General features: G+C 49.4%; 1 protein-coding gene across 1 annotated transcript in view; it reads right to left on the reverse strand.

The window, feature by feature from the left end:
- Positions 1-14645: 14645 nt before the first annotated feature.
- CACNG5 (calcium voltage-gated channel auxiliary subunit gamma 5) overlaps positions 14646-26244 on the reverse strand; it is a 52838-nt gene continuing 41239 nt past the window's right edge. The window contains exons 2-6 of the mRNA XM_017855833.1: positions 23478-23776; positions 21956-22042; positions 20162-20302; positions 15918-16060; positions 14646-15606 (exon numbers count right to left, since the gene is read on the reverse strand). Of these exons, the coding sequence (XP_017711322.1) occupies positions 15349-15606; positions 15918-16060; positions 20162-20302; positions 21956-22042; positions 23478-23673 (825 nt within the window). The 5' untranslated portion in view covers positions 23674-23776 and the 3' untranslated portion in view covers positions 14646-15348. The remainder of the gene's footprint in view (positions 15607-15917; positions 16061-20161; positions 20303-21955; positions 22043-23477; positions 23777-26244) is intronic.

Consider the following 26244-nt stretch of genomic DNA (forward strand, 5'->3'; position numbering starts at 1 on the left):
TGTTTCTATAAGATTGTTTCAAAATTAAATAGGAAGCACCGGAGGCTGATTCCTAGTCCTTTTGGAGGTTCTTTGTAGATAAGTTTCTCCTGCCTTACAGGGCAGCCACAGTTGCCAAGCATAGTGAGTGGATGGCTAGGGCTGAGGAGCCAGGCTCCTGAAACTACCCTCACCGGCCACCTTATTACAGGTTCTTCTCCATTTCCAGCAGCAGATGGGAGCTATCCTAAATGAAATGTGTGCTACACGATGTCCAAACCATGTAGGGAATCCGCTTGTCCCATTCTGTTCCAGGAAAATAGGTTAAAGAAGAGGAAGATAATAAATTGGCCATAAGAGGACAGAATTGTTAGCTTTTTTCCCCGATAAAATTGGGTAAGCATATGCATTTGGGAGAAAAAATGACTCTTCGAGGGTGCACGTTCTGTGTTCCATGGTCAAATGTATAATTTGGTAAAGGGGTAAATGTAAAGTATTGACTTTTGGCTCTGCAAACCAATTTTCCATGCACAGGCTGGTGAAGAGAGCTTAGGCACTGCTGACCTGCACAGCACCTGTGCGTTGGAGATTACAGGTTTAGGTCATTTTCTTAATAAAATGAGCAAATACGTGATGCCCACATCAAGAAACATGAGAGTCCCTGGCATTTGGTGCTGGAGTTTTGAATCAGTTCTGGAAATTATATTTTAGAGACATTGCAATCTGGAGGTTCTATAGAGGACAGTAACCAGGATGATGAAACATCCGGGAAGCACAGCACCCACAGGAGGGAAAAGAGGGAGGGGACATGTTTGGCCACTCAGTGAAGTCAGGTAACTACCCTCAGGTGCTAACCTGAAAAGCAAGGTCTACTTGGTGTGGTTCCTAAGGGCAGAGCAAAATCAGTAGATTGAAGTGACTTGAGGCAGACAGAATTGCATGCGGGAAAGGTCAGCTGCTTGGAGCTGTCTGATTCCAGAACCACTTCTGCGTGGAAAAGTCAACATGACATTGGGGAAATCAAGCACAGGCTGCCTGAGATGCCGGTATAGGGAGGCATCCGCCTGGCATGTGAAATCCGTGCAGGTTGAGTTGCCGCCGTTGAAGGCTGGGGAGCACCACCTACTCAGCCTCCTCTTCTCAGCCTCCTCTTCACCTCCTCCTCACCCTCTTCTCTCCAGGGACCCCATGAAGGTCCCAGAGCCCCTCGGAGCCCCATGTGAAAACCACTGGATCCCAATCCCACCACTCATTAGCTATGTAATCTTGGACAAGTGACCTCTTTAATCCTGAGAGATGGGGACCCATGATTGATGTGCTTAGATGCAGTCATGTTCGTAAAAGGCCTGACCTGGTGCCTGGCACTGCAGGAGCTGCCCAGGCTTACCCCTCACCAGCAGAGCCGGGATGAGGAACTATAACCCAGCCTGAGTCCTTTCCTCACTCCCTGGCCAGAAGAAGGGGAGAGGGGCCCTCGGGCAGGCAAAAACTAAAGATGTTCAATATGGCATGTTGCTGCAGCTGCCTGCAATTTCTCTCAACTTAGGCTTACCTGCAAGCAATCCTGGGCGACATCATCAGCACTTACATAATTATAGTGATAATATGTTGCAGGTTGGATACCTCAGAAAGCAGGCACAGAGAAAGAGCTGGCAGGGGATTGGGGATGTCCTGGAGCCAGGCACTTGGGAAAGGAAGGGTGGGAGGGGCGATGGGCAGGGGGAGGAGCCCAGCTGCAGAGCAGGCCCCACTCCTAGGGTGCGCTGGAGGCAGACCAGCCCTTCAGAGTTATCCTGAGTCACCTGAGATCACCAGGCCTTTATTCCCAGCCCACTGGTCCCTAGATGTGGGCTGCCCAGGGCAGGGCATGACCAAGGGTGAGGTGGTGCTCTGCAGCTGAGGCAGCTCCCAGGGTAAGGGCTGATGGCTGAGGGTCGCCTGAGGACAGGCCTCCCAGCAGCCCAGAGTGCCACAGCCTTGACTGCAGGGACATCCGGGTGGGCTCACGGCGTCGACCTCATGGTGATCACGGGAGTCATCGGGGCAGCATCATGGCTTCTCTGCTCGCTGGACAGCTTCTTGAGGACAAAGGGGCAAGACCTGGGCTTGACTGCTGTCTCCACACCCAGCTTCAGCCCAGAGTGTGGCTCCTGGGAAGGCCCTTTATGGCTGTATCCCCAGTGATATCCCTAATGGGCACCTGTCACATGCATCCTTTGCATAACGTGTGACGTTTATAGCCTGACACAGAGGCAGGCATCATGCGGAGATGGAGGTTCAGAGAGGGGGACTGATCCGCCTGTCAGAGCGAGAAGCGGGCTGCTACCAGGACTGGCCCCATTTGCTGCAGGACACAGGCTCCTGCAATCATGTGCGCAGCCTGGCTGGAGAGATGTTCAGATCTGTGCTTGGGGCTCCCCCTTCCCAGGTTTCTCACCTCCCCCATGACCTTGTGTCCTCACGCCAACTTGCCAGGAAGCTGGCCTCTGCTGGCACCTCACCCCTCCTCGATCCCCACTGTTCTGCTCTCCTGCAAGGGACCCTGGCCCAAATGTGGCCCTGGGCACTGGCCACCCCGAGCAGGGAGATACGGAGCTCCACGGAACACAGTGGCTTTCAAAAGCCATGGTGCCATGGGCAAGTACTTTGAGGTGAAGCGTCTCTAGAGAGACAGAGGAAGATACTGGAGAGAGGAACATTTGGAGCAGCAAGGCAAAGGTCACAGGTTGCTCAAGCCCAGGCATTCATATCCTCAAGCCCAGTGACCGCAAGGCAAGTTACGTGGCCTCTCTTGGACTCAGCTTGCTGATCTGTCTAATGGGAACAACAGCATTCCCTTCAATAGGTTGTAAATCGAGTTCCATATGTAAAGGGCCTGGCGCTTAGGTGTTGAACAAATCTTAGCTCCCATGATTTTATCATTTCCCAAGGAAACAAAGAGGTTCTGGGAGCTTGCTCAAGGCCTGTTTGCTCTGCAGCATCTTGGAGAGAAGGGAGGAGGAAGGACCACAGGAGCAGAAACAGCCCTGTTTTCGGGGGGAGGGGGGCGGTGGCGAACAATAACACCCTGAAAGTTCCAGATTGAGCTACTGTATGGGAGTAATTATGGCTGCTATTTTTGTGCATTTGTTTAATAACGTTAATTTGCCGACAGCCTGATATTATAACATCCTCTCCCACACAGAGGTGGCTTGAGTTCTCTATTCACCAGAATCCATTTGCATTTCTTCTGTGGGGTTTGGGGCTCAGGAGCTGGTGACTCACAGCTGGCAGGGGCCTCCAGGAAAGGCCCCTTTCCACATAGGAGCAGAAGTGGGGGTGTTAGCTCCCAGCAACATCACTCTGTTCCAGGGCAAACCTGAAACCCTCCCAGCCTCCCTGGGAATGACCTCCAGCCTTGCCCTGGGCCTCTCCAAAACCTAGCAAAGAAGTGGCCATTCTTGAGACATTGAATCAGGGCAGACTTCTTAGGGGGGACATCTTGATGTGGTGGTTTCATGGCCTTGAAGCAGAAGAAAAAACACAGGAGCCAGAAAGGATAAGGACACAAATATTCACGATTCAGATTTGTGAAAAATGAAGATGAGAGTGGCTTCTGGGGTGGGGCGCAGGCAGAATGCTACAGGTAGATGTTGTTGCTGGAAACCACCCCCATGTCCATGCACTGGGGCCTGGGTGCATCTGTAGGGCAGTTGTGTGCAGCCACAGAGTGGAATGAGGACCGAGGCACAGAAACTCAAGAGCAGTTGAAGGGAGGTTTCTCTGAACAGCAGTACTCCAGCTCATAATGAAGAAAGAAGGGTGTCAGAACATCACCTCTGTGCAACCACTAACAGTAATGAACCTGGGCCGTGACTATCAATGACTGCTAACTTCCCGGAAGAAAGACAGTCATGGCGGAGTGTGGTGGCTCACACCTATAATCTCAGCACATTGGGAGGCTGAGGCAGGAGGATCATTTGAGGTCAGGAGTTTGAGACCAGCCTGTCCAACATGGTGAAACCCTGTCTCTACTAAAAATACAAAAATTAGCTGGGTGTTGTGGTGGGCATCTGTAATCCCAGCTACTTAGGAGGCTGAGGCAGGAGAATCGCTTGAACCCTGGAGGTGGAGGTTGCAGTGAGCTGAGAGGGCGCCGCTGCACTCCAGCCTGGGTGACAGACCAAGATTCTGTCTCAAAAAAGAAAAAAAAATACAGCCAGATGGCCAGGTGTCACATGCCTCCTGAAGGAGTTTCATTGTCAACAGGTCAGACCTGCATCCAATCAAGCTTCGAGATCCGTCTACCAAATCACAGGAAATGCAATGGAAAGAAACATCCACCAACCCCAGGGTGATACAGTCAGAACATTCTGGGCTATGTGATACTATATGGGCCAACTGATAATCGGTAAGGAGGAGAAACTCATGGATGAAATGTAAGAGACCTGAAAACAATTGCAAGGCCAGGATATTATATGGGTTTTGATAAACCGTAAAGCACAGACACATATGCATGTTTTAGATAATAAGGAAAATTGGCTGGGCGCAGTGGTTCACACCCATAATCCCATCACTTTGGGAGGCCGAGGCGGGTGGGACACGAAGTCAGGAGTTTAAGACCAGCCTGGCCAATATGGTCAAACCTAGTCTCTACAAAAATTAGCTGGGTATGGTGGCAGGTGCCTGTAGTCCCAGCTACTTGGGAGGCTGAGGCAGAAGAATGGCTTGAACCTGGGAGGTGGAGGTTTCAGTGAGCCAAGATCGTGCCACTGCACTCCAGCCTGGGCGACAGAGTGAGACTCCATCTCAAAAATTAAAAAATGGGAAAATCTGAACATTGAACTAGACATTTGATGACATCAAGGAATTATTAATGTTTTAAGTGTATTATTGACACTGTGATTTTAAAAGAATCCTGATTTTTTGCTGATACGGCAGGAAATCATTGTAGAAGAAGTGATCCAATGTTTGGGATTTGCCTCTAAAGAATCTGGGGTCAGACATGAGTTGGTCCTCGTGGAAGCTGAGTGATGGGTATCAGGGAGTTCAGCGTACCATCTTCTCCTGGCCGGGTACTAACCAGGCCTGACTCTGCCTCACTTCTGTGATCAGGTATTTTGAGGGTAGTTTGGCTGTAGGATTGCTGGGAATGTAGAGGGTGGAACCCACTAGACTGACAAAAAGGAGAAAGCTAGGGAAGCCTAAGTAGCTCACAGCTGGAGACAGTTTTCTGCTCAGGGGACATCTGGAGATTTTGGTTGCTATAAGCAGAGGATACGGATGCTACTGGCATCCTGTGTGTAGGGGCTAGAGATGCTGCTGAACTTCCTGCAATGCAAGGATCAGCACCCACAACAAAGAATGTTCTGGCTCAAAATGTCAGTAGTGTTGAGATTGAGGAATGCTAGGCTGTTTTAGTGGGGATGGGGGACACTGGGAGTATGAACTAGAGCATCTGTGTTGGAGAACAATGAGAACGTGTTGATTAAATTAAGTGTACACATAGCCTGTGATGCATTACATCCACCCCTCGGTATAGCCATAAAAAATGGTTGCCAGGTCTGTAAGGGGAGACAGACAGCTGTATTTTCAGCAGTGCTGTTCGATGCGTGTGTTGTGGGGCAGTTGGAAGCAACGTCACCTAAGAGAAGTGCTGGGGGAATTGGTGTCAGATCCTAAACATGAGTCATGTCAGACTCTGGCCTCCAAATCCCACTTTCCTGGTGTTAATTACTGGGATTTTCATGGGGGGTTAGGTAAAAAGTAAAGGCTGTGGAATACTTGGCAGCAGTTAGAAGCAATGAACGATATGTTCATGGAGGAAAGCAGAATGTTGTAAAAGCAGTGCTGGATGAAAAATAAAGAGAGATGCATATATAATGCAGTACCCTTTATTTAAATTAAAATACACATGCCAGAAGACAATATGCATTTAAGGAGCACATAGAAACAAAAAATATATATATTAACCACATCTGAATGGTTGCTCATGGGGTAGAGGGGGAAGGAAAAAAAAGGATGAATGAATAAAAAATCAAGAGCCAGGCCTTGTGTGAACGAATAATGGCTGTACATCATGAACTGGAGAGAGTAACTAACTCAGATTCTGCACTAGGATTCAAAGCAAATAAAGAAAATGAAATCGCACTGGATAACAGCCCAGGACAGAAGCTGTTATGTAATAGGTGCTAAAGAAATAGTAGCAATAACCAAAATAATATATTAGTACTAATTTGTTAGTAATAGGATCACAGGGTAAATTATTATGAGTCCTTCATTTTCCCCATCTCTTTTTCTTCCCCCAATCCAGGCAAAAAAGCCCACCATTGAGTTTCTAAGGACCCACTGAGGAAGGATGTGCAGGACCCTCCCAAGGGGGTGGCAGATTGGAAGGAGTCCTTGAAGGAGGTTGGGGTAGAGCAGTCAACCCGTGGGGACAGTTCCCACACCTGGAAGGAAATGAGTGAGGAGGTGCAATTGATGGGTTCCTAGAGCAGCAGAGACCAGAGTCCTTGGCAGGGTCTGAGGGGGTGGCAGGATGGTGTTTGCGAGGACACAGGACACCAGGTGTCAAGAACCCTGGCACCTACACCACTGGGCTTTGGATTTCTAGCCTGGCAGCCACTGCCATCCCCTCCCCCATTGGATTCCCATGCAACCCTGGGGAACACTGAATTTCTCACCACTCAGGTGAACAGGGGCTCAGACAGATTTAATTTGATTTAGCACAACAAGGTGACACTTCTTGCATCTAAGTAAAATTCATTCTCACTACACTTTTTTTTTTTCTTTGCACCTCACACAGCCATCAACCCAGGAGCTCACACTTCCGGTGCTTCAGGAAACATCATGAACAAATGAAAACACCTCTTCCTCCTCCAGCTGATGGGCTTCTGAATGCTGGGGGGCGTCTCACCTCCCATGGCACACCCACTGGCCATTTGCTCCATGGTGCCCGGGGAGTCAGCCAGGAAAATGGATTCTGGAGGCCAGAGTCTGACATGAGCTCATCTCCAGGATCTGAGCCCAGTTCCTCCAGCACTTTCCTTAGGGTTACATTGGTAGGATGCACCAGATGACCCCTAACCACACACTCCAAACAGTGCCGTGGCCAAACATGTGTCATAAGTCTTTCTCCATTTGCTCCAGTTTCTCCAGAACAAGAGTGTGGTGAGGTTCCACCACTGGCTGACCACAGTTAGGAAAATCCAGAGTTTTTCTGGAGCCATTTCCATTACTCATGATGCCATTGGTTGGTATCATGAGTAGAGATGGGAGAGAAGAAATCAGGATTAATGTGTAGAGGCTTTCAGGAAATGATACATCACTGTTGTTTGCATTTAGAGCTTTCCTTCCCCCATTTATCTTTGGATGGGAACCTGGATTTCTCTGATTATAGAAGAGGATACATTTACCATGCTGAACATTTAGGACTGTAGGTGCCAGGCTCTTGGGGGTGCATTTGAAACAGGACTTGTAGAGCAGAGCAGTGCAAATATTACCAGCTGTGTGGTCATGAGCAAGTCCCTAAACTTTTTTAGGTCTCAGTATTCTATGTACAGGATGGAAAGGGTTACATGAGATAATGCTTGCAAAATACCTATTATGTGCCAAGGATTCTCATAAAGACTTTAGATGCATGTTGGTGGTGATGATGTTGGTGATGAACTGCTGGGTTTGAAGCTGAAGTCGTAGTATCTAAATCAACATTCGCAAGAGACTGTGTCTGGGTTGAAGATGGTGAATCCATTCTTGGGTGAATCCCAAGCCTGTGAACTGACCTTGTAGGATGCTCTCCAGAATTGATAATTTAGGACACTGAGAATTGCTACAGATTGAATAGCTGCTACTCACCTTATGCGGCTAATTTAATTTAGTCTCTTCACCATTTTGTTAAAGAAAATAATTTAATCCAAGGAGGACTTTACAGTTTACATGGTGTTTTCACACACATTGTTGTATCTGAAATAGGGTGGGAGGTGTACGAGTGTGGGTGGATTTAAAGTAAAAATTGACCCAAGTTAGTCAGCTGGGAACATTGTGATACGTGGTTCCTTTATTGCCTAATCAGAAACCTCTAAAGCCTTTGAGCCTTGTTCTTTTTTACAACTGCTGAGCACAAAATGAATTATCCAAAGACCAGTGATGAAGATTGACCTGAACTTGATAGTCAGAGCCCGAGACCAAGAGATCATTTCTGAGGATTTATCATCCCTGCTTACAGCCCGAAGTTCATCCTTGGCCCTGACAGTGGGCTGGAGGGCACGTTGGCTCCAGAATGCTGACCTCTACTATCCTCTTTCCAGGGGCAGGCTCTAGCTGCATACCAGTGAATACCAGCTCCTTGAGGAAAGGGCTCAGGAGCAGAGAGGCTGGGCATGAGCCCATGAAGTTGGCATTTGCCCCAGGCACAGCCTTGTCGAAGGAGGTGGGGCCTGTGCAGGCTGAGACACAGCAAGGGGGGGGTCCCTGGGCCTTCCACCCCCTCAGGGGTCCACCCAGCACCATTCTCCCTTCTTTTTCTGCATTTTGTTTGGGATGCTACTACTCCCCAGCCAGACTCAGGAGAAGGTGGCCTTATCCCCAGCTACAGTGGTAAATGCCAGTAGACCTAAGCCAGTGGTTCTCAACCCTGGTTTCACATTAGAACCATCTGGAGAGCTTTAAAAAAAAGTCTGAGATCTGGAACTAAACCCCTAGAGCCTAGAGCCTGTCATGGCCTTGACATCGCCTAGAAGCTTGTTAGAGAAACAGACCCTCAGGGCCCACCCCACAGTAACTTCAGAATCTCCAGGCTGGGAGAATAACTCACTGGCCAAAGCCAATCATGGTGCTTGAGACTGTGTTTCTCAAAGATGGTTGCTACCATAGATCCCATCTCTCATGCACTCCTCACAATGGAACTCTGACACTCCTTACATCTGAGATGGTGGGATCTATGTTCTCTTCTCTATAAATCTGGGTAGTCTGGGGATTATGATGGAAATGACATCAGGTAATTTCAAAGGCTGCTTCCAGAAAGGCAATGAAGCTTCTTCCTGTCTCTTGGGACCCTTACTCTTAAAACCAAGCTGTCAACCTATGAGGAGGACCAGGCCTTAAGAAGAGACTGTGTGCATAGGTGGTCTAGTGACAACCTTAGCTGAAGTCCCAGTGGACACCAGTTGCCAGACCAGTGAGCAGGGAAGCCTTTGAAATGACAGCCACTGTCTGCTCCTACTGCCTGGGAGAGCCCAAGTGAGAACTGCCTTGCTGAGCCCAGCCAACCCCTAAAGCTGTCAGAAATAATCATGATATGGGCCGGGCACAGTGGCTCATGCCTGTAATCCCAGCACTTTGGGAGGCCAAGGAGGGTCGATCACAAGGTGAGGAGATCGAGACCATCCTGGCTAACACAGTGAATACCCCCAGTCTCTACTAAATGAAACAAAATAAAAAAAAAAGAATGAAATATTTATATTAGCTGGCGTAGATGGCAGTGGCGGCACCTGTGTAGCCCAGCTTGCTCGGGATGGCTGACAAGAATGGCATGAACCCGGGGTTTTTTGTGGTGGATGGTGGAGTTTCAGGTGATGCTGGGAGATCACATCACTGCAGCTCCTGAGCCTGGGCCATGACAGGGAGGCTTTCAAAAAAAAAAAAAAAAAAAAAAAAAGATGATTTGTTTGCTGGTCTTAACGCTTCTAATTACTTGTATATTAAGAAATAACTGGAGCACATGGCCACTCTGTTCCCCTTGCCAGATGGTGGTTTAGGAATGGGCATGTGACTTGGTTTTGGCCAATGAGACATGACATGAAGTCTGCTGGGGTTGCTTCTGGGAAAGTTGTCTTTGTTCCTTAGAAAAACATAGAGAAAAAGACCACCCTTCTCTTCCCTCTGATGCTGTTGCGTCTTGATAGGATGTTTGGAATCACTGTTGCCATCTTGCTACCAATTCGTGGATAAAGGCAACAGAATTCTGCCTTCCTCCCTCTCAACTGTCTCCCCACTGCTACTGCCTGCCATGTGCACTCTGTTATGCATAAATCTTATTCTTCCTTGGAGTGCCGCGAGTATCTTATCTCTTAGCTAAATTCCACATTCTTTGGGGTGTTGTCATCTGGGTGCCTCCATCAGGAGGCAGGGGCTGGGAGGAGTCTACTACTTGAGCTTGGCTGCATTTTGCTTGTAAAACTTATGGCCTCTAGAGTTGAGGATAGAGTCTGGGGACAGAGCCTGATGAGGTGATTTTACCTATACCCCACCATTATAGGAATGAAAAGACAGAAGTCTGGAGGGCTGCTGGTAAGACACAGAGAGCTCAGCAGCACCTGATAGAACTCAGGCCTCTGAACCAGCAGGACAGGGAGCCCATGCGTGCAAACCTTCAAGGACGGGGCCACCCAGGCAGAAAATCTTAGCCTCACAGTGAGCACACAGGGAGTCCTGGCTTCACACACCAGAAAGTGGAGGCAGGCCCAGCAGGTTGTGACGTGTCCAGGGTCACAGAGTAGAGGCCCAGGATCCTGGTTCAGGGATGTCAGACTCCAGAGACCTCAGCTCTGCCAGTATTAAGGACATGAGGCCCCATTGCCTGTCCTGGGAGACGTGGATGCTAGAGGGGCACCTGCTCAGTTCCTATTCACTCATCTGCATGCCTGGAACCCAAAGAGCAAAAGCAGCCCTCGTGGGGGCTCTGGGTGGCTCCAGTGTACCACCCTCCACCCCCTGTAGTGGTGACCACCGAGCCTCATCTCTTCTATGGCACATGGAGCAGCCACTGCTGCCATGGATGAACCCACACTCACAGTGCTAGCCAGGCCCCAGGCACAGGCGCATTAGGCAGAATCCACTCATCCATCCACTTGTGCACCCACTCCCTAGGCAGAGTGCTGTGTTCCAAAGGCAAGTTAACTTCCAAGTGTCACACGAGCATATGAGAGTGGTTCACTGAGTGTGGGGAGAAAGTCAAGACTTGCAGAGCTGCCAGTGGGCCTTTGTACCCAAAATCTAGGCAGCTGGTGAAGGAACAGCCCAGGCACCAATTTGCTCAGGCCTTGGTGGAATGTGGCTCCCCTGGCCTCCACTGTCCTTTCTCCACTTACAATGGTTAGTTTTATGTGTCATTGTGGCTGGGCCACTATGCTGCCCAAATATTTGGCCAAACATTTTTCTAACTGTCCTGTGAAGGTGTGTTTTGGATGACACTAACATTTAAATCAGTGGACACTGAGTAAAGCAATTACCTTTGCTAACGTCGGTGGGCCTCAACCATTGCACTGAAAGCCTGAATAGAACAAAGGCTGACTACCCCTGAGCAGCCAGGATTTCTGCCAGGAGACTGTAAGTTTAGACTCAAACTGCAAGTCCTCATTGGGTCTCCAGCCCACCAGCCTCTGCCATCATATTTTGGTTGTACTCACCAAGCCTCCACAACTTCTTGAGCTAAGTTCTTAAAATAAATCTTTCTTTCTATATATTCATCCTATTGATTCTGTTTCTCTAGAGAACCCTAATAGACCCCCTGTATCTAGGGAGAAGGGAGAGTTACTCAGACATTAAGGAGGGGTGCCCCCCACATGCAGTTCTCTAGGGACATCACTGATAAGCCTGTGGCACCTGTGGATTTCCCCCACACCCCCACCCCAGCTCTGCATGCAGCTCTGGTAACACATAATTCTTCTGAAGGTCACTAGTGGGGCTGGGAGGACATCATTGACTCACCCATGGGACAAGAAAGAGGGTAGGGGACGGGCACAGTAGCTCATGCCTGTAATCCCAGCACTTTGGGAGGCCAAGGCAGGCGGATCACTTGAGGTCGGGAGTTCAAGACCAACTGGCCAATATGGGGAAACCCCATCTCTACTAAAAATACAAAAATTAGCTGGGCATGGTGGTGCATGCCTGCTATCCCAGCTCCTTGGGAGGTTGAGGCAGAAGAATTGCTGGAGCCCAGGAGGCAGAGGTTGCAGTGAGCTAAGATCGCACCACTGCACTGACAGAGCAGGAGCTTCACCATCTTATATAAGCACTGCCATTTTAAAGTTCACCTTGATCAAAAACCACCTAAATCCAAAGGATGTCAGCCTAATGGCTAAGGTCAGCATGACCATAAACCACAAATGACATCTCTGACTAGAACTATTCCGAACCCCTCCCCGACCAGAGACATGCCAGCCCTGAGATAACTTCCCCTCCAGCCAGAGAGATGTCAGCCCCAAGATAACCTCTTGCTGACCAGAGACATTCCAACCCTGCCATAAACTTCTCCCCCACACAGAAACATTCCAAGCTCTTTCACCAATAAATACTCTTAGTCTGACCTAAATCATCCAGAAGCCCCTCTCAGGTTTATTCTCCAAAATAAACCTGTCTTTGACTGTTGAGCCACTTTTTGTGGTTCTTTCCTCTTTCTTTAACTCTTATATGCACTCCAGCCTGGGTGACGGAGCAAGACATGGTCTCACAAAAAAAAAAAAAGGGTAGTGAGTTCCAGGTGTGGGGGAACCAATGTCAGATTGTTCCCTGTTACCCCAACTCATTTTATTCCATAATTCATAACACTTGGGTTTATTAGTGTTATTAGTCCCCTCCCATTTTTTACAGTGCTTGAGGAAACAAAAGATCAGAATGTATATTGAAGAAGAGACCCTAATTTATGATTTCTGAGTTGAGTTTGTACATGTTTAATGCTTGGTAAAAATCTCCTGATTGAGGAGAGGCTGCAACTAGGCCCTGATTCTGAGATGAATTTATAGACAGAAAGGAAATTGTGATGGTGGTGTGATTATTGACACATTCACCCACCCCCAATGGGGAAAAAAATGGCCCAGAACCTGTTCCTAAGATGTGTGTAAACCACATCTTCCCAGGCTAAGGGCTCCTTCATTTAGCAGCTCAGCATCAGGGCCAGTAAAGACCGAACCTAGTGATGTCTGAGTCCACAATCAGCTTATATTTAGGACTGGATTCTATTTTCTCCAGGTGCACAAAAAACAAGCCTGGCACAGTGACAGAGAAAGAGTGTTCTAGAGAGAGAAAAGTGCAATTAGGAGCTAATTACATTGATAAAAATTGGAGTAGAGCTCACCTAAATGATTGTCCAGTTTAGAAATGCTATCTAACTGTCTCCAAGCACAAAAATGGATTCCTTTACTTTGTTGTGGGGAGAACATGGTTTCGGTATTATTCTGTAAACAGTAACTGAAGAATACAACAGTCATTGCAAGGGTGCCAGTGGAGAGGGAAGGGGGCCTCGCAATTGCTATCAGTTTATAGGTAAGGATTGAAAAGTCACAAAAGCAACAGGGAGCCTCCCACAGGAGGCTGAGTCATTGGCGTTGTGGGTGGGTAGGAGGAGAGTGGGCTTGGAAACCATTTAGGCCAAGCCCCTCAGAGTGGAAGGGTGTTGCTCAAGGATTCGTGGTGAATGAGTGGCTAAATTGGGACCAGAACGGGCTTCTCTTATCTTTCTCCTCTACCATGCTGTGAGACACATGGAAGAATCCAACAACAAAATACCTGTTATGGGCTAAACTCTGTCTTCCCTAAATTCATTTGTGGAATGACCCTCAGTACCTCAGAATATGACTATATTTAGAGATAGAGCATTTAAAGAGGTTATTTCATGAAAATTAACCAATTAATTGGGGATGAACCCAAATCCAATCTGACTGGTGTCCGTATCAGGAGAGGGAATTTGGACACACTGAGGGACACCGGGGACACGGGCACACAGACCACATGAGGACACAGCAGGAAGGTAGCCGTCTGCAAGCCAAGGACAGAGGCCTCAGAAGAAACCAATCCTGCCGACACCTTGATCTTGGACTCCGGTCCCCAGAACTGTAGGAAAATTCATGTGTGTTTTTAAGCCACCCAGCCTGTCGTAGTTCATTATGGCAGCCCAGCTGCCTAACACACAGCCCCTCCAAGGCTGCACACACCGGACGTGCAGCTTTCTGGACTACATGCTGGAGTCCACGTATCACCATCATGGCTTTCTGTTCTCAGAAACTAATGGCGTCTTAAAGAGGGCAAGAGGAGAGCAGGCAGAACAGCGACACACAGCATTGTTTTGCTACTCAAAAATCTCAAAACCAAAAACGTCTAAGCTGAGCCGACACTTGGAGAGCTAAGGGGTGCATGGCTTGCAGTGGCTTCTGTGGACTTTCGGAAGGTGATTAAAACCCCCCTAGGTCCAGTTTCCCACCAGAAGAATGGGTGTCACACTGCCTGGTCTTCTGAAAAAATCTGATTTGCCTACATCTGTCCTACACCCAGGAAGCAGACACTCCTCTATATTAGGATTAAATTGGCAACCCCCAAATGTTCACAGGCAGCCTTCGGAGAGCAGCTGGATTATTCCAAGTCTGCCTTTGTTTGAACTCAAGACCACCAGGTGTCATCAAATCCAGCTCCCACTCCCAGGCAACCTCTTCAAAGGCTACCTTCCACTTAGGTGGTTTAGCTGTCTACAAGATTCCATCTTAGGGCCTTGGTCCAGAAATATTGACCTTGTTAAGGGGACAGTATCCCCAGGACCAGAAACAGTGTCTGGTAATAGGAACTCAGACCAGCCCAATTCTAAAATTCTCATTGTCAGAATCAGTTATTTGGGTTAAGGCATAAAAGGCTCTTGTAAAATATGTTATCAAAGGGCCATACATATTACCATGTCTTCAGCCATTAACACCTCTTTGTGACTTCATCAGTGTGACCTCAGAGCCACCCTTAGTCCCTTAGGGCCAGGGCCCAGGGCAGCTGAGTTCTGGTGTGAGGCAAGGAGAAAAGGTTCACAGCCTGTGTCGGGGAGGGAAGAGCACGGACAGGTGTGTCACGTGGAGGGACATGGGTGACAAAAAAGGAGAAAGGGTTCAGAAGGAACACTGCCAGCTTGACGTGTCTAAGCCAGCCAGACCTCTGTATCAGAGTCACCTTTCGGCCGGATGGTGCAGATCTTGAACGTGAATGGCCAGGCCAGTTGGCAAGTGCACAAGTCCAGCTGCATCTGTGTAAGGAGCTTGGCATCTCAGAGCTGGCCCTGACCTAGGGCCATGAAGTTGGGGGTGCAGGAAGAATATACAGAGGGAATATCAGTTTCTTCTGGGCTTGCGGGGAGCTGCTGGCTTCCTGGAGCCACTGCTGTGATTGGCACTCACATGGGCGGGGCTTCTCCCATGTTCCCAGACAATCAGCTTGCCCGCAGACTCCAGACTCCCACACCCATGCTGGGGCGGTTAGAGCCCTTCTGGAGAAGCAGGGAGAGGACTGGGGTCAAGTGACAACATCTAAGCGTGGGTGGCCTGGGCCTGTCAACCACAGGCCTGGGGCTCAGGGGTCACCTGGAGAGAACAGGAAGGGTTGTTTGGCCGCCCACAGTCCAGGGAGGGGGGAGGCCGAGGCTCAGCAGGGCGAAGAGGACATCTGGTCATAGTCAGGGCACTTGAGCAAGGCGGGGTAGTTGCTGTTCATCTGAAGGGAGGCCTCGCTGGAGATGTCGGAGGGGCTGCGGCCCCTGACCCAGGCGTCTGGGTGTAGGAACTGGCCTGAGTAATCGGAGCAGTTGCTCAGCCGAGGGCGGTAGAAGCCAGGGTGGGGCCTGTACATGTCCTCCGCGGTGTACCGCTTCATGAACAGGTACACAGACATCACCCCGGCACTCTACAGGGAGAAGACAGCAGAGGACGGCTCGCTGCTGGGGCCTGCCTCATCTCCCCTGGCTGGGGTTTGCACAAGACACAGCTTGAATAGGGTGGAAAGTGAATGTGGGGACAGGAGCAGGGCCCTGGGTACATCCTGGCTGGAGGAGACCCAGGAAGGTAAGACTGACACATTCTGGGATGAGGAAGGGAAGTAGGGTGGGTGGCCCAGGGTCCAAAATGCTTGTGGAATGTCCCCTCTCCCCACTCTCCCCGGCTCAGTGGAGCGATGCCCAGCCCCAGCCTATCCCTACTTAGGGTGATGGGCTTTACCTCCGTTAAAAGGAAGGAGATGGCGGCGAAGGCAAACGACCACCCATACTTGTAGTTGAAGGTCTCTGCGTCCTTGGTCCTGTTGAGCATCTCGTCGTTGATGCTGGAGATGTAGAGCACCAGGCCCACCACGAGAGAGAGGCCTGGTTGGGCAGCAGGGAAGAGGGGATGCTCAGCCCAGAGGCCCTGGAAGTTTGCTGAGGTGGCACCCACCTCCCTTTGCAATTCAGGAGCAAAGCCGCCGGCCTTGGGGTAACGATGCTCTCAGTGGAGTTCAAAGGAGAGCAGAAACTTTCCTCCCGAGCACCCTGTTTAGACCAGCACCTTCTAGACAGCAGATAGTTTCAGGGAAGAAGCTCCTATATACCTGCCCTCCTAAGCCATGGGCTAAGCCCAGTGGTTCTCACCCTGCTGTGCGTATCTGTCACACAGGCCTGAGCCCCAGCTGTGGACATTCTGATACACCTGGTCCGGGATGGGGACCTGGCACTGTATTTTCTTTTTTTGAGGTGGATTTTCACTCTTGTCACCCAGGCTGGAGTGTAGTGGCGTGATCTTGGCTCACTGTAACCTCTGCCTCCCAGGTTCAAGTGATTCTCCTGCCTCAGCCCCCAAGTAGCTGGGATCACAGGTGCCTGCCACCATGCCCAGCTGATTTTGTGTTTTTAGTAGAGACGACGTTTCTCCATGTTGGCCAGGTTGGTCTTGAACTCCTAACCTCAAGTGATCGCCCGCCTCAGCCTCCCAAAGTGCTGGGATTACAGGCGTGAGCCACTGTGCCTGGCACTGCATTTTCCTTTTTTTTTTTTTTTTTTTTTTTTTTTTTTTTTTTTTTTTTTTTTTTTTGAGACGGAGTCTTGCTCTGTCACCCAGGCTGGAGTGCAGTGGCCGGATCTCAGCTCACTGCAAGCTCCGCCTCCCGGGTTTACCATTCTCCTGCCTCAGCCTCCCGAGTAGCTGGGACTACAGGCGCCCGCCACCTCGCCCGGCTATTTTTTTTTTTGTATTTTTTAGTAGAGACGGGGTTTCACCGTGTTAGCCAGGATGGTCTCGATCTCCTGACCTCGTGATCCGCCCGTCTCGGCCTCCCAAAGTGCTGGGATTACAGGCCTGAGCCACCGCGCCCGGCCAGCACTGCATTTTCTTAAGAGGGCTGTGAACCACTGAGCTAGAAAGTGGCTTTTACAGAACTGAAGAGTAAAATAGGCCCCCTGGGCAGAGAGAGTCAAGATGGTAGGTGGCACCTATCATTGTGGTGTGCCCCCATGTGGCCCATGGTCTGTGCAACCCACCTGACCACAAGGTGTGGCCTGTCTGAGATCTTTAGGTAGGGGAGGTTAAAGGGAGTTTGTCCAGATTTTGGCAAGCTTTAAATCAAGAGGCCGGGGGGGACCAACCTCCTACTGCCATCGTGCAAATGACTGCCTCAGGCATCAGTTCTATCAATTAGTAGCTGTAATTGAATCAAGACATAATTAATTACTCTATTTTGAGCTGTTCAGGTTTAATTCCACTCACATTATTTTATGAAACTAGGGCATCTGGAAGGATGAATGCTAAAGGAAAACTGGTGTGACTGAAACCTTCCTGGCACTTATGTTTGAATCATTGGTGCCCTAAATGAACCCTCTTTATTGTTATCATTGAAATGACTTCATGTGGCCCATCTCAATCCTAGATTTCTGATCCTGTAGCCCACTGCTGAAAAACCTCATGTATGTCAAAGCTACTGTTTATAGCTTTGGCTATCATGAAGTTCACAGAAGGAAAAATGAAAAGCTTAACCCTAGGTCTGTACCTCTTGGACTGTGTGGAAATACCACATTTCCACATAGGAAAGGCTGGGCTGATGACATTGCTGGTGCTCAATAAATATGTGTTGGGTTGATGCATGGAAGGGTGGAAGGATGGATTGATAGATGGAAGAATGGATGGATGATGGGTTGGTGGGTAGATTGAAAAATGGATGGACAGATGGATGGAAAGAAGCGTGGGTAGGTGTGTGGGTGGGAGGATGGATGGATGGATGAATGAATGGAAGGAGAAAGAAAGAGTGGCTCTTGGGCATCAGACTTTCTGACTGCCATCTGGCTCCCAAGCTACGTTGACAAGAAAACGTTGGGAAAAGAATCCTAAAATTACTTAGGAGTCAGGTGGTAATCAGAATGCTTGGTATCCAATAGCTGTTTTTCCTTTCTTTCCATCCATCCATCAATTATTCAAGCTATTCACCCATCCATTTTCCATCCAGACATCTTCTCCCCAGGATCCCTAACCAGTCAGTCAGTCCAGGGCACCTAAATTACATGCCCCAAGAGCCACTTCTTTGGCCCAAGTCATTATCTCCAAAAGAAAAGGTCTCCACAGGTCACCTTGAAAAGGAGAAAGAGTCCACCTTTATTTACTGTTTTCTTTCCCCTTCTCACTCTACACACCAGCCATGAGTAATCTCATCCATGTCCATGGATTCCTTTCGCACTCCCTAGGCTGGTAGCCCTCCAATCTCTATCTTTGGTCCAAGCCACTCCCATGAGCCCCAGACGCTGACCTCTGGCAGCCTTCCGGACACCTCTTCCCAGATGTCATAAGGATACCTCAAACTCAGCATTTCCTACACTAAACTCGTGATCTGCCCAAATCTGCTCCTTCTCTCTGTGATCCCTGAATCAATGATGTGATATGCCATCCACCCAGTGCTCAAGCAAGAAATTGGCACTCACCTTGACTCTTCCCTGGAAGCCTCATCCTAGTTCTGTTGAGTTCACCTCTCAAATGTCACTCGAACCCTCTCATTTCTTTCTTCTCCACCATCAACCCCCTGTTTGGGCCATCACCTCTACTATTGGAATAGCCTCTTGCCTAGTCTCCCTGCCTCCTGTCTTGCTTCCCTCCCTGCCTCCATTCCCCAGCGTGGTCATTCTAAAATCCAAACCCAATCGTGTCATCCCTTGGCTCAAAATCCATCTAAGGCTTCTCCTAAAGTCCGAAATCCATAAGATGACCTCAGATGCCTTCCCCAGTCTCTCTTCTCACTACAGTTTTCCTTGCACCTGCCATGATGAGCTATGATTACACTCAGTTCCCCCACTGCTTCATCCTCCCTCTTCCCTCCAGGCTACTTTTCCACCCCCACCCCCAACCTCACTTCTTTGCCTAATTCTTACTCATCCTTTAGCTTGCCTCCTCCTGGTAGTCTTCCATGACCAATCTTTGCCCTGAGTTTCAGCCACTGGTCTTGACCCCCCACTGCAGTCCTTGCTGGCCACCGTTCATAGTCCTATTCACACTGGGTTCCTATCTCCTGTCTACTGTTTGTATCTCCCATTACACTGCCCTTTTTGTAGGCAGTGATGCCAGTAGCCAGAATAAGGCCTGGTAGATATCATGAATGAATAAAAAGAGGAAAACTGAAGTACAACCTGGCATCAGTCCAGGAAGACAAGTCCATGTTGAAGGGGTCTAGGAGGGTTTATGGTGTGGTGTGTGACTGGAGAGGGAAGGAGAGAGCAGGAGTCTCGGGAGGACAGCTGGGGGATGGGGGGGGGTGAAGTATCCATTATTCCAAAGGCAGATTGTGTTTAATATTCATGCACAAATATGAAGACATAGCCCCTTCAAAAATAGGAATACTCAAGACAGTGGGAATTAAAAAGTCCTTAGGGGTAGTGATGTGTGGAGTGAGGAAGGAACCCTGGGTTCCAATCCCAGATTTGCCCGAGGGGAGCCTGTGCAGTCACCCCTCCTGTGGAGCCTCTGTTACTCTTCTGGAAGGTAATAATGGGCCCAGGGTCCTCAGATGTTTCCTCCAGCTCTGACTCAATTCTGTCTGGATGACTGACTCAGCCTGTCCTAATTCCAGGAGTTCCCAATGCAGAGTTGTTGGGAGTTAAACAGCAAAAGTCCAGGGTTGCCGGGCATGGTGGCTCATGCCTGTAATCCCAGAACTTTGGGAGGCCAGGGCAGTTGAATCACTTGAGCTCAGGAGTTTGAGATCAACCTGGCCAACATGGAAAAACCCTATCTTTACCAAAAATACAAAAATTAGCCAGGTGTGATGGCAGGCACCTGTAATCTCAGCTACTTGGGAGGCTGAGGCAGGAGAATTGCTTGAATTCAGGAGGTGGAGGTTGAAGTGAGCCGAGATCATGCCACTGCACTCCAGCGTGGGTGCCAGAGCAAGACCCTCTCCAAAAAAAAAAAAAAAAAAAATGCAGGGTGCAAGAAAAGAAAACAACACAACTTACCTGAGAGGATAAAGAAGATGCCAGAGACAAAGGCCAGTATCGTCCGGTGGGGACGGATGTGTCCAATGTTGCTCAGGATAAACCCAATGAACATGAAGAAGAGGCTGACCAGAGGGAATGGTGTGGCTGAGCGGATCATCTCTAATTAACAGGACAAAAGGGCAGCCTGTTAGTCTCCAGGCCTGACTCATTCCTCATCCTTTCGAGTTGAGTGTTCCTGGCAGTATCTACCAACAGGTCCTCAAATCTCCACCCCTGCAGGGGTTCCCCAGACTCTACCCCCATCAGGTGGCCTGGGGATCTCCCATTATTAGCAGGACTTTTGTCCCTGAGGTGGGCCTGGAAGGTCTGACTTCAAGTGTCAGCATCTTCAGGGCCTCTGTCATTTCCCCCGGGCATAAGCTACTACCCTCCTGGGGGTCCACACTGTCTACCAATACGGAGTCCATCCTGCCTGCAAATACGGCAGCTGTGGAAGGGCCAGGTCATTCCATCTTGCTTCCTCTTCCAGGCGGATTCACCATTTCCTTGGGCAAGAGGTTGCTCTGAATGGTGCAGGGGACAGTTACAGCCTCTGTTTTCTTCAACTTGTAATTACTTGGGTAGCAGTTCTGTTGGGGCTAGTCTTTGTCCTTGGTTCCTGAGAGGTAACCTCTAAATTCTTGGAATTTTCCAAGGATGGGGATGGGAGTTGTCTTCATTATTCAGCGGTACGGTTCTCCCTCAAACCACACTTGAGTTTTTGCTAACCAGGATGGCTCAGGATGGGGGCTAGAACATTATCAGCGGTAGGTTCTCTCAACACCAGCACCTTGAGTTTTTGCTAACGGGCAGGTGGCTCAGGATGGGCCTAGAAACATTATTGCACGGTAGGTCTCTCAACCACACTTGAGTTTTTGCTAACCAGGTGGCTCAGGATGGGGGCTAGAAACACCAACCACGGGATTAGAAGATTGGGGTTTTGAGCCAGGTGATATCAGTCTGGCCTCTAGGGAAGGTAAGGGGCTGGAGGGTGAGTTCAGTCACATGATCAATAATGTAATCAATCATGCCTATGTAATGAAACCCAATAAAACCTCTGGACACCAAAGCTCAGCTGAGCTTCCTGGTTGATGAACGCATCAGTGTGTGAAGATGGTGACACAACCTGATTCCATGGAGAGAAGACTCTGAAGCTCCACATTCAGGACCCACCCCCAGACCTTGCCCTATGTGTCTCTTCATCTGGCTGGTCCTGATTTGTGTCCTTTGTAATAAAATTGGAATGGTAAGTATAGCACTTTCCTAGTTCTGTGAGTCATTTTTGCAAATTATTGAACCTGACGGAGTTACGGGAGCTCCCATATTTGGAGCTAATTGGTCAGAAGTGCAGGAGGCCAGGGACCTCTGAATTTGCAGCTGGCATCTGAAATAAGGGTAGTCTTGCTAGGGGCTGAGACCTTAAACCTGTGGAGTCTCTGTTAACTCCAGGCGATTAGTATCAGAATTGCATTGCAATATCGCAAATTCATACTGGGGGCAGAACTGACTCTGTTGAGGTCAAGGCCATAAAGTCAGGCTCCCTGGGATCCAGAGAGCTCAGTTCCCTGATTGATGCCTGGGTCAGTAGACTGGGAGACTCCAGCAACCTGTTTTCACTACTGGAAAATTAAGCTGTAGTGAACTCAGGTCAGCATACCCAGTGGAGTCTAAGGGCATTCCTCTTGAGAAATACGCTGGCACCCTGACTCTTCCCTCTGCCCTGCTCCTCTCTGTCCAGCCAGTGGCCCAGGTTGCCAGACTCAAGGCACTTACTCAGAACATTGACCGTGGACTCAGATGTCAGCTGGGTGTTCATGGGCATCACATATTCAATGGTGAAGCAACGCCCCCGCTCCTCACCTGTGGAGACAAGAATCGTATTTCCAGGTCCTTCTTGAATATGGATTTGAAGTTAGTTCATTCAAATGGTATTTCCAGGTGTTTTTAGCATCTTTGACCTGCTGTGTCTTTGCACCTGAGCTGGATCCAAACCCTATGGGGGTCCTGTCCCTGGCTCATAGCCCACAGCAGGGGTGGAGGCATGTCCTGACATGACAACCTTCCTGGAGAAGCACCTGTGTGAGGATGGACCCAAGCACCAAGAGTCACATGAAAAGAGGTTGGTATTGCAAACTCTCCATGCTGAGTGAACAACTGGTGCCATCTCATAGCATTTGGCCAGATGGGGCTGACAATGGTGCATAGCTGACTTAGATTGTCCAGTGTGGGTGTCATGGAGCAGAACTCCAAAAGCCTTGTCAACTGCCCTGGAAACCAGATCCTAGTGACTTCAAACTCCAGATTTAAGCACAGACCAATGCCACTCAGTCTGGGGCAGAAGAAGTCAGAGTTGGATGCCATTCCCATGGCAGACTCAACACCTTGAGGTATCTTCCCTGCTAAATACTGGTGGGAACCAATACCCACTCCAACCCCCAAAGCTGTACTATCAAGCTGGGAGGAAAAAGGCTGGGAGAGCCAAACTGTGTGTCTTCCCAATGCACACATAAGTTACAGGTCCCTACCAAGAAAAGCCCAGTGACCACACTGTGGCAATCCAGGCCAGCCCAGGCTTGCAGCTAGTCTTGTATGACTTGGAGATGCTTTTCTTGTGCAGGCAGGTCTTGGGCCATAATAAAGGGATAAGGGATAGAATGCTTGGGGTGGTAACTTGAAGGGTTACAGAGAAGCCCCTAGTGAGTGAAAAGGCAGGTCCAGATAAGTGGGGTCAAAACCTCTACCATGCAGCAGAAGCTGGAGGGACCTGCTCATGCATTTCCTCTGTGCCATTTTATGGAGGAACAGAGAAACTGCCAAGTATCTTCTATAAACTAGTGGATGCAAGGAAGCTGAGTTAAGGAGACTTAACCGCTTTGAATCTTCATTTCTGCATTTGCAAAGTGGAAATAATGAGTCCTGTGTTGCAGTACTGTTGGGAGGATTATATGGGATCAATACTTCAATGAGCTAAGGCATGCATGAACATTTGAGATCTGTGCAGTGTCATTCGCATCTAGTCCTGGGAGCAGAGTGTGGGGAAGGCATAGTTACATGCATCTTTCAGGAAGGAAGACCTGGGAGGTGAAAAGACTGGCTCAAATGAACATCGAGAATCAGGACTTGAGTTTGGAACAGGGTCCCAGTCACTGCAGGGAGCACCACCCGCCATATATAGGGATCATCCATGGTGAACGGTCTCTTTCCAGTATCTCTTGGCCATCTCTTCCCAGGGAGGGACCTCTTGGGGCAGGTGATGTCAGGGGGCAGGGCTGTCCCCAACCTTGGGTACCTTTACCTGCAAGGAAGCAGACCCGCCAGAGGCCTGAGTGCAGAGACATCTTGATCTCGGTGCTCTGGTTCTGGGGCACAATCACACCCTCTTCCAGGTACAGCCAGTAGTCAGTGCTGACCGCGATACCCAGGAGGCCCAGGCCACAGACAGCAAAGACGCTGCTCAGCAGGGTCAGGGCCTTCCTCCCGCAGGCACTCATCTTCCTGGACCGTTGCTGGGCGGCCAGTTGTCACACTCCCACCAGCACGGACTGTGCTCTGGGGCCAGGGAGAGTGGGTGAGCAGGTGGCAGTGCTCACGGCTCTGAGAAGACAAAGATGAGGAGCCAGTAACTAAAGTCAACCCCCAACCTGGCTCAGTGGATGGGTAAAGACCACCAGGCAACCCCCAGGACACCGAGTCACCGCAACAGAGGTGCCACCCTCTCCCCAACCCTGCAGCAATTCAGAGCATTCTTGGCATGCCACTGTAAGGACCCCCTTGTCCTCTCTGGGAGTCCCCTTGCTGGGTACTTTCATTCATTCATTCATTCATTCATTCATTCAGCAACCCATTGTGCCAGACATTGGAGATACAAAAATGAACATGACACTATCCTTGTCATTGAAGGGCTTCCCATCTAGAAGAACAAATGCACCCCCAAAGCAATTAAATGCAGCCCTTTGAGGGCTGTGGTAGAGACCTGTCCAGGAAGTAGAGAGGAAGAATGGAGGAGAGCACTCTGCTGGGTGAGCTTCTCTGTGTTGAAAAGGATTCTGAGACTCCAATACACTCTGTGAGAGATGCTGGCTCCAGACAGGACACTGGCAGCAGCCTTGGGAAGGAGTAGAGGGGCAGGGAAGACTTCTTGGAGGAAGGTATCCTCCTCATGTGACACTAAGTTGCAGGACTGGGTCAACACAAGTAAAGAAGCCACACCACAGTCCAAGTGCAACAGCCTCCTAAATCCACCTAATCAGAAATGGGCTGACTCTTGCCTGCTCAGCACACTATGTTGGCAGGGGCCAGCTCTGAACGAGAAAAATAGAAGCTAAGTGTCTATGCAAGGTCAACCACAAGCCCCACCTGCTGATACCTGCCAGGGTCAGGCACTGGACTTGGAGCTAGAAAACAGTGGAGAGCGAGGCAGATGGATGCCAGCCCCCATGGAGCCCATAGCCAGTCTCAGGGCTCCTGTGCTCTGGCTGTAATCTAGAATCACCTAGGAAGTGTCTAAAAATCCCTGATACCCTGGCGCTGCTCCAAGAGATTCTGATACAGCTGGGCTCAAGTGGGGCCTGGGCAATGGTATTTTTTAAATGCTGCCAAGTGATTCTAATGTGTAGCCAAAGTTCAGAACAATTGGTCTTTGCTACTCCAGGTATGGTCCCTGGACCAGTCACACGGGCATCACCAGGCAGCTGGTTAGAAAAATAGATTCTCTGGCCTTTCCAACATCCTAAATTGAAATCTGCATTTTAACAGGATCCAGGTGAGTTGTCTGCCTACTAAAATCTGAGAAGTGCTGTGCCAATCAAACAGGTGATGGCATTGTAATGTAGCAACTGCGATGATGGGGGAAAACCCAGGATACGACAAGGGCCCAGAAGGGGTCATCCAGTGGGGTTGGAGGGGGCAGGCAGAGCCATCTCTAGAAGAGGGTGAGGCCTGGGGCAACTCAGAAAGGTTGTGTCACCCAAGCCAGCCGTGGCTGCAAGTTCGCTATACACTGTCAGCATCTTTCACTGGCTCCTTGCAATATTGCAAAGTCAGAACTTTCGAAACAGGATGTTAGTGATGTTTAGGAAAGAGGTGCAGCAGTGCTTTGGTGCAGTCCACCAATATCAGGGCTCCAGTGGTGTCCTAGGGCCCTACCCCAGGGATGGTATCATGTCCCAGTTGAGATCCGAGGCACGGGTGGGTATTGAGACAGCTGAAAAGGGATAGAAGCCAGATTTGTCTACAGAGTCTGAGTTGACCATAGGAGGAGAGTGAGAGAGATTAGAGCCTCTTTGTGAGAAGGGGTTGGGGGGTGCACGCTGGCCCTGATTCCACAAGTCTGCCCTGCCCTAGCAGTTGATCATGGGAAAGTTGATTGATCTACAGAGTGAGCCACACATTGGCTTCCCAGAGGCATGCATGAGTCTATGTCCACGTTTGCAAGGCTGAAGAGGACAGGGCTTTAAGCCACAATGATCCTTTCTGTGTTGGCTTTGACAAAGGAGGAAGAAATGAAACGCCAAACAGTCAGCCCTCTCCATGCAGCCAAGTCATTCTCCATGCAGGCAGAGGGGAGCAGGACAGCTTGTATCTAGCACAGGTATCTAGTAAAGTGCCTATAAGCCCTGTGCTTGCGGCTGCGGAAGAGGTGACAAAATCAGAGGTATTGCTGCTTGCAGAGTTTGCGAGCTGGAAAAATGGGAAACCACAGCATCCCGTTCTGACTGAAGGTAGGGTAGCATCGTAACAGGCAGAACCCAGGTCCTGAGGAAGAGAAGCCGACTCCTAGCAGAGGCCCCGGGCAAGGCTGCTGCCAATTGGTGGGAAGCAGTCGTGACATTGTAATGATAGTATTTTTATATTAATAGTAGTTAGCCAAATACTGTCATTTACACTTGAAGCTCACAAAGTCCCAACATCTGCCAAAGGAAATGGAATTGAAACTCCAAAGATGGTTAGCAGGGGTAAGGGGAGCAGTGGAGAACAAAGGGATATGGCTCCCATAGGCGAACAGAGCCTTGAACTTACTACACTCAACCATGCTACTAAACGTCCATGTAAGGTTGGGAAAT

This window comes from Rhinopithecus bieti, unplaced genomic scaffold (assembly GCF_001698545.2).
Source record: "Rhinopithecus bieti isolate Rb0 unplaced genomic scaffold, ASM169854v2 scaffold_39870, whole genome shotgun sequence".
Lineage (NCBI taxonomy): Eukaryota > Metazoa > Chordata > Mammalia > Primates > Cercopithecidae > Rhinopithecus > Rhinopithecus bieti.